At 43.6% G+C, this 13,054-nt stretch overlaps 1 protein-coding gene across 4 annotated transcripts in view; it reads left to right on the forward strand.

The window, feature by feature from the left end:
• The window catches only part of tnrc6c2 (trinucleotide repeat containing adaptor 6C2), a 94,850-nt gene that overhangs the window by 73,286 nt on the left and 8,510 nt on the right, over positions 1-13,054 (forward strand). For all 4 annotated transcript variants that reach the window (XM_036949496.1, XM_036949497.1, XM_036949498.1 and 1 more), the window contains 4 exons: positions 3,166-3,403; positions 3,612-3,776; positions 12,142-12,339; positions 12,573-12,722. In XM_036949496.1, coding sequence (XP_036805391.1) covers positions 3,166-3,403; positions 3,612-3,776; positions 12,142-12,339; positions 12,573-12,722 — 751 coding nt within the window. The remainder of the gene's footprint in view (positions 1-3,165; positions 3,404-3,611; positions 3,777-12,141; positions 12,340-12,572; positions 12,723-13,054) is intronic.

The following is a 13,054-nucleotide window of genomic DNA, read 5'->3' on the forward strand; positions in this document are numbered from 1 at the left end:
TAATCAGAATGATGGGAAGTTTGAGCGCGCTCGATTTACGTCACATTATGTGACGGTGCTCAGTTTTTTGGCGGCATGAATCTTGTGAAAGCGGGAAAAATCCATAAATTAGCCGCGTCATTGTATAAACCGCGAAGGTTCAAAGTGTGGGAATAAAGTAGCGGCTTATAGTCCGGAAATTACGGTATATCCCAAAAAATTATAGCATTTCCGAATATGTTGAAGCTTTGACCCTATTTGACATCATCTGAGGTTTTTGTTGTGCCTGCAATCGATTGAGAGACGGCATGCTCTTGAATACAAGGTGTGTGTGTGTAATTTCAATCATAGAAACAGAATGGACATATCCCTTCAAACCGGTGCAATTTAGCTGGTACATCATTGACATTTGAATTGAAACGTTTACTTCCAATCACTACGACAAAGATGGCCGCTGGTCCACCCACCGTCGAATGTGAACATAAATGTCTGTTCTATTATTTGTTTTATTTCGATAGGTTTCCTATGGAAGACTAACAGTATAATGTAAAACTGATATTCGCCTTTCAAGTCAACATTCTGATGTGTGGACCTGCTACCATTTAGAAAGTTGACATTTAAAATGTATTCCCATTTTAGAACGTCCCCGCTGTGTTGAAGAGCATGGCGTCTCAACCAATGGCAGGCACAACTCAAACACCAAAGAATATATCAAAATCGGGTCTAAGCTACAACATCTGCAATCACTTTACACATTTTTTTGATCATTGACATAGTTAAAAATTATGATTAAAAAATCTATAATAGGGCCTCCCGGGTGGCGCAGTGGTTAAGGGCGCTGTACTGCAGCGCCAGCTGTGCCATCAGAGTCCCTGGGTTCGCGCCCAGGCTCTGTCGTAACCGGCCGCGACCGGGAGGTCCGTGGGGCGACGCACAATTGGCCTAGCGTCGCCCGGGTTAGGGAGGGCTTGGTCGGTAGGGGTGTCCTTGTCTCATCGCGCACCAGCGACTCCTGTGGCGGGCTGGGCGCAGTGTGCGCTAACCAAGGTGGCCTGGTGCACAGTGTTTCCTCCGACACATTGGTGCGGCTGGCTTCCGGGTTGGATGCGTGCTGTGTTAAGAAGCAGTGCGGCTTGGTTGGGTTGTGTATCGGAGGACGCATGACTTTCAACCTTCGTCTCTCCCGAGCCCGTACGGGAGTTGTAGTGATGAGACAAGATAGTAGCTACTACAACAATTGGATACCACGAAATTGGGGAGAAAAAGGGGTAAAAATAAATAAATATCTATAATAGCGTAGATATGTGCTATACATTGTATTGTGTTGAAATAGACCGGATATGCTTACTTAAAGTTGCAGGAGAAATGTTTGTCAAAAGCATCTCCAGTTGCTCAAAAGTGATATTTCTCTAGAATGTATGGAGAAGTAGTTACGGAAGTTGGTGGTTTGTGTGGTTGGATCCTTTTTTCTTGCAAATTGGGAACTAATCTGTGATAAGAAAAAAGCACCAAATGCTTTTGGCACACGACCCCATTTTGATATCTGAAAATTCTCATGACCCCAACCATGTGGTTAACAGTCAATGTTTACTTTCTTAATTAGGGCTATGGCAGGCAATTGCAAAACATTCTAACAGTATTTCTGATTTGTATTCTCAACTCGCCATCGTGTACTTTTTAATGTGGGGCTATGAGAGTCAATTACAAATTTGTCTGACATAAGAACAATTATCTCACCACCACTAATATATGGGTGTACTTGAAACATGCCGCGTCTGAGCTTCTTAAAGTCAAGGGGTCCACAGTGCACACCTCATCTCTCCTGTCACATCCAACCTGGATTGATATTTGTTTTTAATGCAGACGAGAGCACTGAATGGGCGAACTATGAGTTCTAATGCTCGGAGGGAGACGACACTGTGTTCCTTTTTTAATCAGGAACCAGAACTCCTCAATAGTGACCCGTGAATGCGTTGTCTGCAACATACGGTCACATTACAGCTCGATCAGCTGTTCCTTTTCACTTACCGATATGTCAACTGAGCCAGGATCACAAACGGATTTCGCTGATTTGGTCACTCATCTGTATCATTTTATTTAATTTTTTTTGTATTTACCCTGCATGATTCAGTTCAGTTTCCCAAATATGTCTGTTACATAGGCAAGGAGACACGTTTTATTTTCATCAAAGTCTGTTTTTACATCCATTGCAAATGCCAATTCCTCTGAATTCTAAAAAATCTTTCCAACACTCCCCCTCGAAAACCACTAAGCCTTGGTGTGAAATGGAACATTGTCGTGCTCTGATCCCATATCTCCACACAGTTTTTTGAACAGTAGTAGTGCGATGTAGTTTACAATCGAAGTTAACCTGCTGCATATCAGAGTTCAGCACTCACCTCTTTTGCCGGCAGTTGCTTTCGGTGTACCTATTAAAACTCAGTGGGTGTATCATACAATGCGTCCATATTGTAGAGGGAGACTCATGCATAAGAGTGCAATGAGTTTTTCGTCAGTATAGCCACGCTGCTCATCACTCGTGCTGTTTCATGCTCGGGAATCGAGCAATCGAGACAGAACAATATGTCCCGGTGAATAGCATCCCCTGGCAAAAGTCGATGCACCTCGGCCCTCGCAGCTAACGTCCGTTTGGAGAGAACAAGGTGGGGAGTTTGAGTCTTTGTCAGTTTCCTCTTGATTGCTAGCTATAGCATCAATTCAGTGTTATCTGACAAAGGTATTGATGTAATCGTTCTGTGCCTCTGCTTCCCCACACATTGTTTTCACCATATCGATTGCGGTCGGTAATATCAGTCTCTGCAATAGTGTGTGGTTTCTTATTCATTGGCCATGAGAATGATTCAAGTGCAGCCTTTTCCCCCGACCTAAACGCGCTCTCTGGTTGAATTTATACTTTTAGATTTGAATCATTTTGAATTAGATTTAAGGTTAAACACATTTACAATGACTTTGAGAGACAAACCTGACCCCATTTTCATAGACCCCTAGTTTGTGAACCACTGCACTAAAGGCAGTCTTTTCCCACCAGATAAAGTGACTGTTGATGAGGTGCTGATTGTAGGAGTCATGCCACGGTCATTGTAGCCTTATGCCCCCATTCTCTTTCTCTCTCCTTTGTCCCCCTCTTTCTCCCATTCTGTTTCTTTCTCGCTCTCTTGCTCCCAGGTTGCACGTACAATCAATAACATGCAGCAGCAGATCCAACAGCACCAGCGTCAGCTGTACCAGGCCCTGCTGATGAAGCAGCAGCCCCCCGGCTCCCACTCCTCCTCAGGCCTGCACCCCGGCCAAGGCAAATCAGCCCTGGACTCATTCCCAGGCCACCCCCAGGCTCCGGGCCTCTCCGACCTGCACACCAAAGAGCTGCATTCTTCTCCCAGCTCCTACAGCCCCTACCCCCTCTGTGAGTCCAGCACACAGGTCCTACACGCACATTGTCACTCACACATGCACTCCTTCAGCCCCTATGCTCTCACTACATCTTTCACAAACAAGCTGTTTGTATAACTAGTAAGCCTATACGTCAGTATAAGTCCCTGCAATGTCCTACTTTATCAATCTGGTTTGTGTTGAGCTGTGTATTCAATGTTAAGATGTTTTCTCTCTCTTAGCTGGACTCAATCCAAACATGAATGTAAACTGCATGGAGGTGGGGGGCCTGTCCATGAAGGAGCCTCCCCAGCCTCAGTCCCGTCTGTCCCAGTGGACCCACCCCAACTCCATGGACAGCCTCTCTGGAAACTCCTCCCACATGGAGGCCAACCTCAATAAGCACGGTAGGAGGAACACTAGGAACTGTATGACTAAGTCCCATTCAATTCTGGTTTTCCCTCGGGGGCAATAAATACACTGCTCCAAAAACATAAAGGGAACACTTAAACAACACAATGTAACTCCAAGTCAATCACACTTCTGTGAAATCAAACTGTCCACTTAGGAAGCAACACTGATTGACAATAAATTTCACATGCTGTTGTGCAAATGAAATAGACAACAGGTGGAAATTATAGACAATTATCAAGACACCCCCAATAAAGGAGTGGTTCTGCAGGTGGTGACCAGACCACTTCTCAGTTCCTATGCTTCCTGGCTGATGTTTTGGTCACTTTTGAATGCTGGCGGTGCTTTCACTCTAGTGGTAGCATGAGACGGAGTCTACAACCCACACAAGTGGCTCAGGTAGTGCAGCTCAACCAGGATGGCACATCAATGCGAGCTGTGGCAAGAAGGTTTGGGTCAGAAACGGACTCCATGAGGGTGGTATGAGGGCCTGACGTCCACAGGTGGGGGTTGTGCTTACAGCCCAACACCGTGCAGGACGTTTGGCATTTGCCAGAGAACACCGAGATTGGCAAATTCGCTACTGGCGCCCTGTGCTCTTCACAGATGAAAGCAGGTTCACGCTGAGCACATGTGACAGTCTGGAGACACCGTGGAGAACGTTCTGCTGCCTGCAACATCCTCCAGCATGACCAGTTTGGCGGTGGGTCAGTCATGGTGTGGGGTGGCATTTCTTTGGGGCTCACCAGAGGTAGCCTGACTGCCATTAGGTACCGAGATGAGATCCTCAGACCCCTTGTGAGACCATATGCTGGTGCGGTTGGCCCTGGGTTCCTCCTAATGCAAGACAATGCTAGACCTCATGTGGCTGGAGTGTGTCAGCAGTTCCTGCAAGAGGAAGGCATTGATGCTATGGACTGGCCCGCCCGTTCCCCAGACCTGAATCCAATTGAGCACATCTGGGACATCATGTCTCGCTCCATCCACCAACGCCACGTTGCACCACAGACTGTCCAGGAGTTGGCGGATGCTTTAGTCCAGGTCTGGGAGGAGATCCCTCAGGAGACCATCCGCCACCTCATCAGGAGCATGCCCAGGCGTTGTAGGGAGGTCATACAGGCACGTGGAGGCCACACACACTACTGAGCCTCATTTTGACTTGTTTTAAGGACATTACATCAAAGTTGGATCAGCCTGTAGTGTGGTTTTCCACTTTAATTTTGAGTGTGACTCCAAATCCAGACCTCCATGGGTTGATAAATTTAATTTCCATTGATCATTTTTGTGTGATTTTGTTGTCAGCACATTCAACTATGTAAAGAAAAAAGTATTTAATAAGAATATTTCATTCATTCAGATCTAGGATGTGTTATTTTAGTGTTCCCTTTATTTTTTTTAACAGTATGTATGTATGTATGTATGTATGTACATATATATATATATTATGCTGTCAAACAAGAAGTCAATCTATTAGTCTTCTCGATAGCAAAATTGGGTTAGCTGCTCACTTAGTCACTTTATTCTAAGAAATAGTGTCTTTCAGTTGACTCACTCTGAATAACATTAACGTATTTCACGCCAACACAGACATTCTCTTGGTTTCTGTCACACTGTTTGGCATTCACAACAGACACGTTAACACTGGAAATATAACGTGTGAGCCACAAACACCACATCCCCTAACCTCTCCCACTGTAGCGTGAGCATCAAGCTGCTGTTCTGCACTTCTTATAGTAATCAACTTGCACCAGTAAACAGGCGTTGTCATTACTCGAAGGCTTTTGAATGTTTCCACATATCTCAGTGATGAAACGGTATGGGAAATCTCAACTGGAAGTATTTAGTATGAAATCAGTTATCTCTTTAGTGTCTGACACTTAAAATTACTATTTAAATCCATATCTATTTCTCAAATGATGTCTCATGTTGGTATTCATCTGGATGTATTCTTGCAGCCCAGTGTTCCTTTTGCCCTCCATACTCCACAAAGAGCAACACTGACAACCACTCTTACTTTGTCATGTTTTTAAGCCTCTATGATTGTCATTTATGTATATTTGTACGCCAGTGGCTGAGACATATATACAGTACCAGTCAAAAGTTTGGACAAATCTACTCATTCAAGGGTTTTTCTTTATTTTTTCTATTTTCTGCATTGTAGAATAATAGTGAAGACAAACTATGAAATTACACATATGGAATCATGTAGTAACCAAAAACGTGTTAAACAAATCAAAAATGTTTTATATTTGAGATTCTTCAAAGAAGCCACTCTTTGCCTTGATGACAACTTTGCACACTCTTGGCATTCTGTCAACCAGCTTCCCCTGGAATGTTTTTCCAACAGTCTTGAAGGAGTTCCCACATATGCTGAGCACTTGTCTGCTTTTCCTTTACTCTGTGCTCCAACTCATCCCAAACCATCTCAATTGGGTTGAGGTCAGGTGATTGTGGAGGCCAGGTCATCTGATGCAGTACTCCATCACTCTCCTCCTTGGTCAAATAGCCCTTACACAGCCTGGAGGTGTGGTGTCATTGTAGTAAGTAGAATGGAGCCGGAGAGGATGGCTGACGTTTTACGTGCTCCTAACCAACTGAATTTTACATTGGCTTGTTACGTTCAGTAGTTCCAAAACATGCAGTGATTTTGCAGAGAGCCACATCAACTTACAGAAATACTCATTATACATTTTGTTGAAAATACATGTTATACATGGAAATATAGATAAACTTCTCCTTAAAACCTCTTGCAGCTCCCCCCCCTACTTTGTACAATTTTCAGGCACAGAACCAAGGATATGCATATTCTTGGTACCATTTGAAAGAAAACACTCTGAAGTTTGTGTAAATGTGAATTGAATGTAAGAGAATAACACACAATAGCTCTGGTTTAGATAAAACAATGGAAAAAAAACATGTTTTTTATTTTTATTTTTGTATCCTCTTTAAAATGAACAAGGTAAAACAAACATTCAGATAGGATGATGGGGACAATTTCAGTGAAAAATATAAGAGGGCAACAGTACCTGTGCAAAGTTTCAGAATGATAACTTCCAAAATGAGTGTGCTACATTACATTTATCATGAATTCACCCAGGTGTCCCACACAAGTAGCCCAAATGTATCCAAGTGGCCAAATTGGTGAAGGTATACATTTTGAAACAAATAACTATATACAACATACCAAAATGGTATTCTAACACACACCCCCCCCCCCCCCCCAAAAAAAAAATGTAGATTTATTTTTTTAATTGAAATATACATTTACAAAATAACATGGGTAACTATTTACACACTTTCAATATTTGGAAGACCCTCAGTCCTCTATCAAATCAAATCTATTTATATAGCCCCAGCCTAAAACCCCAAACAGCAAGCAATGCAGGTGTAGAAGCACGGTGGCTAGGAAAAACTCGCTAGAAAGGCAAAAACCTAGGAAGAAACCTAGAGAGGAACCAGGCTATGAGGGGTGGCCAGTCCTCTTCTGGCTGTGCCGGGTGGAGATCAGTGGTTGTAGAGGGTGCAACAGAACAGTTGAAACTGGAACAGCGGCAAGGCCAGGTGGACTGGGGACAGCAAGGAGTCATCATGCCAGGTAGTCCTGACGCATGGTCCTAGGGCTCATTTCAGCCCGCTAGCGGGTTCCGTGCGCAGAGGGGTTAATGCAACCGCTGTGTCAGATTTTTAAAAAAACATAATCTAAGTACGGTGTTCAGAGCCCAAAACAGCCAAAATAAATATCCTCCATGTTGCGCAGTCAACATTAGTCAGAAATAGCATTATAAATATTCACTTACCTTTGATCTTCATCAGAATGCACTCCCAGGAATCCCAGTTTGACAATAAATGTTTGATTTGTTCCATAAAGTCCATAATTTATGTCCAAATAGCTTCTTTTGTTAGGGCGTTTGGTAAACAAATCCAAACGCGCATTCAGGCCCAGCCGAACGTCAGACAAAAAGTTATATTAAAGTTATATTACTAATTATATAATCAATCTTTAGGATGTTTTATCATTAAAGTTCCAACCGGAGAATTCCATTGTCTGTAGAAAAGCAATGGAACGAGAGCTACATCTCATGTGAAATACTCGTGACTGAGATCGAGGCTGCTGCCAGACCGCTGACTCAATCCCCTCTCATCCGGCCCCCCTTCACAGTAGAAGTCTGAAACAACGTTCTAAAGATGGTTGATATCTATTGGAAGCCTTAGGAATTGCAAAATAACCCATATCCCACTGTGTATTCGATAGGGGTGATTTCAAAACTACAAACCTCAGATTTCCCACTTCTTGTTTGGATTTTTTCTCAGGTTATTGCTTGCCATATGAGTTCTGTTATACTCACAGACATCATTCAAACAGTTTTAGAAACTTCAGTGTTTTCTATCCAATACTACTAATAATATGCATATATTAGCATCTGGGACTGAGTAGGAGGCAGTTTACTCTGGGCCCGCTATTCATCCAAAAGTGAAAATGCCGCCCCCTTTCCCAAAGAAGTTAACTTATTTTTTTTCTATTTTGTAAATAGTGTTGCTGCTACCGTCTCTTATGACCAAAACTAACTTCTGGACACCAGATTAACCTCTAGCACTTAGCCATCCCGGATCCGGGATCGTGAATACAGCCTCAAGCTCATTACCATAACGCAACGTTAACTATTCATGAAAATCGCAAATGAAATAAATATGCTAGCTCTCAAGCTTAGCTTTTTGTTAACAACACTGTCATCTCAGATTTTCAAAATATGCTTCTCAACCATAGGAAAACAATCATTTGTGTAACAGTAGCTAGCTAGCGTAGCATTTAGCGTTCATCAGGCAACATTTTCACAAAAACCAGAAAAGCATTCAAATAAAATAATTTACCTTTGAAGAACTTCAGATGTTTTCAATGAGGAGACACTGTTAGATAGCAAATGTTCAGTTTTTCCTGAAAGATTATTTGTTTAGGAGAAATCGCTCCGTTTGGTGCGTCACGTTTGGCTACCAAAAAAAACGAAAATCCAGTCATCAAAACGCCAAACTTTTTTCCAAATTAACTCCATAATATCGACTGAAAAATGGCAAACGTTGTTTAGAACCAATCCTCAAGGTGTTTTTCACATATCTCTTCGATGATATATCGTTCGTGGAAGTGTGCTTTCTGTTCTGAATCCCAGGAGAAAATGCCCGCAGCTGAAGATTACGCACCAATTTAGACAAAGGACACCGGGCGGACCCCTGGAAAATGTAGTCTCTTATGGCCAATCTTCCAATGATATGCCTACAAATACGTCACAATGCTGCAGACATCTTGAAGAAACGACAGAATGGGCAGGCTCGTTCCTGGTGCATTCACAGCCATATAAGGAGACAATGGAAAACAGAGCCTCAGAAATTCTGCTCATTTCCTGTTTGAAGTTTCATCTTGGTTTTGCCTGTAGCATGAGTTCTGTGGCACTCACAGATAATATCTTTGCAGTTTTGGAAACGTCAGACTGTTGCAAACAAGAAAATGCTCATCCAGAAGTGGCTGCCCCCAGGTGGTAAGGGTAGGCAACAACACATCTGCCACGCTGATCCTCAACACTTCGTCCCCTCCTGTACTCTCTGATCACCCACAATTGCCTGGCCAGACATGACTCCAACATCGTCATTAAGTTTGCTGACGACACAACAGTGATAGGCCTGATCACCCGACAACAATGAGACAGCCTAAAGGGAGGAGGTCAGAGACCTGGCAGTGGTGCTAGGACAACAACCTATCCCTCAATGTGAGCAAGACAAAAGAGGACAACAGGAAAAGGCAGGATGAACAGGCTCACATTAACATCGTCAGGACTGTGTTCGAGCGGGTCGAGTTTCAAGTTCCTTGGTGTCCACATCACCAACAAACTATCATGGTCCTAACACACCAAGACAGCCGTTAAAAGGGCACGACAACACCTTTTCCCCCTCAAGATTTGGTATGGGTCCCCAGATCCTCAAAGTTTTACAGCTGGACCATTGAGAGCATCCTGACCGGTCTCATCACTGCCTGATATGGCAACTGGTCGGCATCTGACCGCAAGGCACTACAGAGGGTAATGCGTATGGCCCAGTACATCACTGTGGCCAAGCTTCCTGCCATACAGGACCTATATACTAGGCGATGTCAGAGGAAAGCCCAAAAAATTGTCAGATTCCAGTCACCAAGTCATAGACTGTTTTCTCTGCTACCGCACGGCAAGCGGTACTGGAGCGCCAAATCTAGGACCAAAAGGCTCTTTCACAGCTTCTACCTCCAAGCCCTAAGATTGCTGAACAATTAAAGCACCATCACACCACAACCTCCATGCTTCACGGTGGGAACCACACATGCGGAGATCATCCGTTCACCTACTCTGCGGCTCACAAAGACACGGTGGTTGGAACCAAAAATCTCAAATTTGGACTCCTCGGACCGAAGGAAACGTTTCCACCGGTCTAAAGTCCATTGCCCTTGTTTTTTGGCCCAAGCAAGTCTCTTCTTATTATTGGTGTCCTTTAGTAGTGGTTTCTTTGCAGCAATTTGGCCATGAAAGCCTGTATCACGCTGTCTTCTCTGAACAGTTGATGTTGCGATGTGTCTGTTACTTGTTACTGTTACCTTTTTCTCCAATTGGTAGTTAGTCTAGTCCTATCGCTGCAACTCCAGTACGTACTCGGGAGAGGCGAAGGTCGAGAGCTGTGCGTCCTCCGAAACACGACCCAGCTGAAGTGCACAATCCCTGCTTAAACCAGAAGCCGGCCGCACCAATGTGTCCGAAGAAACACCGTACACCTGGCGACCTTGTCATCATGCATGCGCTCGGCCCGCCACAGGAGTTGCTAGAGCGCTATGGGACAAGGACCCTCCCCTAACCCGGATAACACTGGGCCAATTGTGTGCCGCCCCATGGGTCTCCTGGTCGCGGCTGTCTGCGACAGAGCCTGGACTTGAACCAGGATCTCTAGTGGCACAGCTAGCACTGCATCCTGGGCTGCAATTTCTGAGGCTGGTAACAATGAACTTATCCTCTACAGCAGAGGTAACTTTGGGTCTTCCTTCTGTATACCACTGCTACCTTGTCATAACACAACTGATTGGCTGAAATACTTTAACCTCTCTGGGGTAGGGGGCAATATTTTGACATCCGGATGAAAAGCGTGCCCAAAGTAAACTGCCTGTTACTCAGGTCCAGAAGCTAGGATATGCATATAATTGGTAGATTTAGATAGATAAACACTCTAAAGTTTGTAAAACTGTTAAAATTATGTCTGTGAGTATAACAGAACTGATATGGTAAACGAAACCCAGAGGACAAACACCCCCCCCCCCCCCCCCAAAAAAAAAATATTGGCTTACCACTATTTTCAATGGCTACTACTAAAATTATACACCCAAGTCCTCCCAAATTGCAGTTCCTAGAGCTTCCACTAGATGTCAACAGTCTTTAGAGTTTCAGGCTGGTTTTTGGAAAAATGACCCAGAAATTGTAGTTTTCTAGGTGGCTCCCATTTTGGCTGTAGTGTTTCCAAGCGCGTGGAGGAAAGCATGTTCTTTCTTATTTATATCCGGTAATGAACATACTATTCTGTCTTAAATTCTATTGTTTATTTGCATATTAGGATACCTACGGTTTGATTATAAACGTTGTTTGACTTGTTTGGAAAAGTTTATTAGTAACGTTTGGGATTCATTTTGTATGCATTTTGATGGACGGAAATTGAGTGGATTATTGACAGAAGCGTGCCAGCTAAACTGAGTTTTTATGGATATAAAGAAGGACATTATCAAACAAAAGGACCATTTGATGTAACTGGGACCTTTTGGAGTGCCAACAGAAGATCATCAAAGGTAAGGTATTTTTATATCGTTATTTCTGACTTTCGTGTCGCACCTGCCTGGTTTAAATATGATTTTCATGTGTTTTTATGCGGGGTGCTGTCCTCAGATAATTGCATGGTTTGCTTTTGCTGTAAAGCCTTTTTGAAATCTGACACGGCGGCTGGATTAACAAGAAGTTGAGCTTTATTTTGATGTATAACAAATAATTTCAAGGATGTTAAATATTTGAATTCAGTGTTTTTGAATTTCGCGTTCTGCAATTTCACTGGATGTTGGCCAGATGGGGCGCTACCGTTCCCACGTACCCGTAAGAAGTTAAGAACGCAAATTAACTTTTAATAAGGAACACATGTTAATTGAAATGCATTCCAGGTGACTACCTCATGAAGCTGGTTGAGAGAATTATTCTACAATGTAGAAAATAGTAAAAATAAAGAAACCCTTGAATGAGTAGATGTGTCAACTTTTGACTGGTATTGTATGTATTTTAAATGTCAAATAAATTAATGAATTCCTTTGACTTTTCCTAGGTGCCATTTCTGCTGCTTCTAATCTGGGCCCCCCTGGAAAGCCCCCCCACATGGATGACTCCTACAGCCCCTACAGTATGATGGGTGGGTCTGAGTCTCCCACCTCCCCCCTGGTTCCCCCTGACAGCTGGGGCCAGGGACCGGGAAAGAGCCCCAAGGACCAGATCACCAACGGAACGAATATCAACTGGCCCCCAGGTTGGTAGAGAAGACCGACATTCCTAACTCCCTTTCAATCAGATCAGAACTTTATTTCACACGTGATCCTGACACTTTACTGATGGAGGACAAAGAAAAGAGATTTAAAACTCTTCTAAACTGTTTTGATTTTAGAAAGATAAACACTTAAGTTGTTCCCCACAACATGTGATTTTTTTAAATGTCAAATAACCAATGTACTGACTGTATTGTCCTCCATGTTGTCGTCTCAGAGTTCTGTCCAGGCGTGCCCTGGAAGGGCCTGCAGAACATTGACCCTGAGAACGACCCCAACATGACCCCAGGAAGTGTTCCCAGCGGCCCCACCATCAACACCAACATCCAGGACGTCAACCGCTACCTACTCCGTGACCGCAGCGGAGGTGAGGAGGGGGGTCTATCAGGGAGACGGGCTGGAGTTAGTTGGCTTTGTTAAGATACACGGATCGTCAAATAGACTGTATACATTCATTAACAGGGCATGTCTCTGCTGTTGATTCTCACAGGTGTTGACTTGTATTACTGTATTGACAACTTTAAGCTTATATCCTATTCCTTTCTGTGGCACTGAAGGGGTTACAGTACTACCTCACTTGTTGTGACTGTGCCACCCAGTAGCACAAGCCCTATTGTATTTATACACTTTCTTCAAATCAAGTTGTACATGTTTCTTTCCCCACCACCCCCTCTGTCCATAACAATGGACCACCACGGC

The sequence above is a fragment of the Oncorhynchus mykiss genome, chromosome 17 (assembly GCF_013265735.2).
Source record: "Oncorhynchus mykiss isolate Arlee chromosome 17, USDA_OmykA_1.1, whole genome shotgun sequence".
NCBI lineage: Eukaryota > Metazoa > Chordata > Actinopteri > Salmoniformes > Salmonidae > Oncorhynchus > Oncorhynchus mykiss.